The following is a 4,538-nucleotide window of genomic DNA, read 5'->3' as shown; positions in this document are numbered from 1 at the left end:
TATCAAAATATAGATCAAACTACAACGAATGTGAGTATTGTTCTGACAAAATTCGCCTTCGTTTTCAAATACAGCGAAAATTCGTTAGTTGGGTCACGACTGCGCCCCAACTAGCGAATCGTATCCGTCCCGGAAGCTGCCGGAACTCCGCCTTGACGAAAGGCTCATCATCCATGATGTGACAAAATACGTGTACAGTTTACGGGCCCGTGGCCATGCCACCGTATTTTGTCGTTCGTCAAGATTTGGAACCTTCTGCACTTTGTACGTATGCAGTTCGTCCCAGTCCTTGGCTCTTTGAACAAAAGATTTGGAGAGATTGTCCACATCCCTGACCTAAGCCTTGGGATTCCGCTTAAACGCTTTCACTACACGCTTGTGATCCTGATCACTAACCGAATATCCATTCGGACCGCATTTCTCGTTCCGTTCGATGCTCAGAGTTTGGTAGTAATGTTTAATCACACGACTCACCGTTAACTGCACGATTCCGAGTTGTTTGCCAATGTCCCGATAAGAGAGTTGAGGATTTTCCAAGTGCTTGCGTAAAATCATTTCGCACTGACAGCGATAAAAAATACAGTTTGAACGATACACTCTAAACTACTTCTTCCCAAATTTTCATGAGAAAAGCTCGATGATTTTTTTTATATAGCGTTATTTCCGTGATGCAATTTGATGTGGGACACCCTTTAAACAAATCAGAAGTTAACTGTAATAGTTGATTGAAAACACCCTAAGAAAGGAGCCATTAAGATTGGGAATCTTCGATTTTAAAGGATGAACAAATTAATAAACTGCGGTTGCTGATCTTGCCCCCCGAGTAAATCAAGGATGATACTTTTTCGAGCAAAATAACCAACAAGCGTAGTTCAGCTTATCGCCAGAGCATGGTGCCATCTATCAGTGTAGATCGGTTATATATATTTGTCAAAAATAAATCATTCATAATAGAGTTTCGTTTTGTCTGTACGTACATATATGAAAAATAAACTGTAACAAGTTCTGTTTGCACTGCACCGACGTTGGTTCACTAGTTTTCGCAATTGATGAAACAATACTAACATTGGTTCGCATACTGCGTTTTCCTAACAGTTATTCTAATGTGAGCATCTAAATCTATAAGCTACAGGATTCATGTTTCATACGAATTGTTGGTGTTTTATCATCATCAGTTTTCTTGGCTAAGTATATCTAAACAGGTGCAAGTTAGTCTCTTCATTGATTTTCTTTTACTACAATTTTGTATGTTAGAAACGTTAAAGCGTCTTCATTTTAAAGTAGGAATTACACTCTATATTTTTGCTTTCTGTTACTCTAAATTTATATTTGTATGTGCGTGTTTGTGGGAGTTTTACCCCCTCTCTAAACATTTTGCGGTGCATTAAAAAGTTGTTTGCCTAATAGTCTCATCAAGCATCCCTAAAAAATTTGGCTAGATTTCACTCATTTTCTCGCTATCCACGATATGTGCTACGACAAATTTACTGCTCTTCTGTTAAGGCCTTTGAAATTGCATTTCTAATTCTGTTGCTAATGTCTTCCTTACTGCTATTATCATCACTGGATTTCAGCTTAAAAATTGATATGTAATCTTGTTCGGTTTTGATTATCTTGCTCAGTGCTTTGCACTGCTCGGGTGGAAGCTCCAGTACAGCGTCAATCAGCGCGGCAACGCCTTTGTGACCGTCCTTGGAAGCGAATAAGATAAAAGCCTGCTTGATAGTAAGATTTAGACCATTGCCAACACAGACACCGTCCACCGCGTTGATGCTCATCTTGAACTGATCCTGGCTCTTCAATGAAGCGTACACGTGTATGAGCATTTCTGCTAATTCACTAACCGGCAGTTGCTCTACTTCTGCTTCAGCTGATATAAATCGAACCAGATCTACATCACTTTCGCATAGTAGCCGAAGCTCATTGAACAACTCTCGGTCCCGGTCAGTGGTGACAGCTTGCAATATCTGAAACAACTTTTCCACCTCCTCTGGTTCCAGCTTCAGCAAAGTTTCGATACAAAACTTTATCCGATCGATTGTGATGGCGGACGTGTCCTTCTTATCGGAAACGATGAGCACATTGTTCTGCAGCGAATGTTTAACAATTCTCAATCCAATATCGATCGCACGTGAGTCATTGTTGAAATACTCGCAGAAATGGTCCTCGAAGCCAAACAATTTCAGCGCTACAATCGCATTGTTCTTCATCATCAGTTCCGCCTGGCGGATACTAATTACGGTTTTGGTCCAAAAGCAGATCGAGGCGGCATGCGCTAGACGTGTTTCGATGCTGGCGTTGTAGTAATTGGAATGCATTGCCGACAAAGTGTCACAAATCACCAGATCGCTGATGATATTTCCTACAAACGAAGAAAAACTTGCGCTAGCAAAAATCAAACTATTTTTGAGTAACAATCTCACCAGTTTCGTTGATAAAGTTGCACACCTTGAACCCGGTGGCAATGCTGTGACTAGTGGATGCCACTCCGGAGAGGGCGGAAATGTGCGGCATAGTACCGAAAGTTAGCACGTGAGCCGTCAGGCTCAACCAGGCAGTTCGTGATTCAGAATCGCACAGCGGATTCAGCGATTCTTGGTGGGCACTTTTGTCGCGCAGTACATCAATTGAACGACCTGTGGCGTAGATGGCTGATCCTACACTTGCCGCAATGAACGGCATAGCGATCCCTCCCGACAGAAAAATGGCTCCGGTAGCTCCGGCGATGCCTGGGAAAAGAATGCAATGCAGTGATGACCGAATAGTTGAAACCTTTAACCTCTTTGTTGTTTAACTTAACAGTACATATTAGCTATGTTTTAACTTTAAACAACATCGAAACCTACCTATTATCCCAGTCGCAATATCAAGCGCCTTGTAGTAATAGTTCTTCCAAGCGGGCGTCTTTCCTATGTCGTACACCACATTCTTCAAGTTGGTTGCCACCAGCTTCCCCTCCTTCGGGTACATCATTTCCGCAGAGGGATACTTATTGTTTTTCAAAAAATCCTCAAAATTCTGATACACCCTCCCGATGGAGTCAATAAATTTGGGCTCGGTGTCGGTAGCCTGTTGAAATTGGTACCGAAACAGCGGCACCTCGTACAGTTTTCCCTCGCTGTACAACTCGATCGGCAGAATCGTCAAACGGCAGGTCACATTGGTGTGGATTCCGATGTACATCTGTTGCATCAGCCGGTCGATGGTCTTACGGGATTCCTCGTCATAGAAACATAGCTGCTCCATATACTTCAGTTGCAGCTCCTCGTCGGTCCACTCGTTCGGGTCCTTCATGGTTAGGCTAAGTGCGTAGCCGAGCGTGTTCTGCAAGCTGGTGCCCTGTAGCAGCTGGGCTTCATCCCCACGACAAGCGCCGCCTCGGTTCAGGAATTTTTTCATATTCTCCTGTGCCCGGTCGATCCAATCTTCGTTGGAGATTTCCATTGCTGCAGTAGGTGTGCTAAGTCGATGCTAATTTTCACAATAACTTTATCGCTTTGTACCGTGTTCTCTAGTGCAGCACCGGAATAGCAAATAGTGATCTCATGCAAGATACCACGTAAAGTGATTCGACAGCAGGGTGTAATAGTGGGTGGTTGTTGTAAACAATCGAGTAGTGATATAAATGGGAAAATGCATATCCCTAAAACAACGGACGAGTTTCCAGCTGCAATGATATTAAAGGTTTTAGAAAAATGATCTATTTGCAAGAAGTCTAAGGAACTAGGATAATAAAATTCAAGACACATTGAACGTATGCTGCTGTAACTAGATATAACATATCCATAACCAGTTTGTATCGTGGCTCCAGCAACTATCAATTCAGTGAGAAAATCGATATACAAAAATCAATGTTGGGACATTTTTACATCGTGACCTTGGAAGTTTTCTAAGGGCCAGTGAAAAATCTAAAAATGGAAAGCAGTTTCTAGTGTTTTCTTGCATGGAGTAGGCAGTTCTTTGTGCTACGCTAGATAAGGGCAATGTTATGTAAAAGGTAGCTGTAGGCAGCGAACTACTTACGAACTTCACGGAAACTTCGTTGATGGGTTCGGATACAGCTGGGGATAAGAGTTTATCCGTTTTGATTCATCCTTAACATAAATTCACTGCAAAAACCATAGGAAGCAATTTGTGGAGATTCCAGATAATAAAATGCGTAGTAAGACTAATGGAAAACAATGAAATACGTTTTGATAACAAAAAGATATGTTACTTGCTACTATTATTCGCAGAATGACCGTGCAGCGAAAATGAACGATTGATCAATCAAAACTTGCTCTCACTCTCTCTTTACTGGACTGACATTTCCTCTCTGTTATTGTTCGTAATCCGCTGTTCTCCTGATGGTTGCTTCCAACCGTTTTATATGTGTTGGTATCGTTCGAACATCGAATGAATTTATGAATGGTTCAAAATGGTAATGAACAATTGTTAGGCGAGAACAATTTCTAATAAATCTCGAATGTATTTTCAAAAGGTTATACTGACATTTTGCTCGGTCATAGCAAATGAGTCTGCAATTTCGCGAACATATT

At 41.7% G+C, this 4,538-nt stretch overlaps 1 protein-coding gene across 1 annotated transcript; it reads right to left on the bottom strand.

Moving 5' to 3' along the window:
• Nucleotides 1–871: 871 nt before the first annotated feature.
• LOC131690459 (uncharacterized) lies at nt 872–4,258 on the bottom strand. Its single transcript, XM_058976243.1, has 4 exons — nt 4,024–4,258; nt 2,847–3,667; nt 2,424–2,729; nt 872–2,362 (listed from the first exon to the last, which is right to left on the bottom strand). The coding sequence occupies exons 2-4, from the start codon at nt 3,442–3,444 to the stop codon at nt 1,485–1,487; spliced, it is 1,782 nt and encodes a 593-aa protein (XP_058832226.1). The 5' UTR covers nt 3,445–3,667; nt 4,024–4,258; the 3' UTR covers nt 872–1,484.
• Between the last annotated feature and the right edge of the window lie 280 nt (nt 4,259–4,538).

Source organism: Topomyia yanbarensis, chromosome 3, assembly GCF_030247195.1.
Source record: "Topomyia yanbarensis strain Yona2022 chromosome 3, ASM3024719v1, whole genome shotgun sequence".
In the NCBI taxonomy this organism is placed as follows: Eukaryota; Metazoa; Arthropoda; class Insecta; order Diptera; family Culicidae; genus Topomyia; species Topomyia yanbarensis.
The sequence above is the reverse complement of the archived record's forward strand: the minus strand, read 5'-3'. Positions and strand labels throughout refer to the sequence as shown.

Bases quoted from the DNA above. Each gene is read 5' to 3' on its own strand.
- LOC131690459 (XM_058976243.1), bottom strand. From the start codon at position 3,444: ATGGAAATCTCCAACGAAGATTGGATCGACCGGGCACAGGAGAATATG. The intron at 2,730-2,846 runs GTAGGTTTCGAT...TTCTTTTCCCAG, and splicing joins TATTGCGACTGGGATAATAG to GCATCGCCGGAGCTACCGGA. The intron at 2,363-2,423 runs GTGAGATTGTTA...CTTCGTTTGTAG, and splicing joins CAACTTTATCAACGAAACTG to GAAATATCATCAGCGATCTG.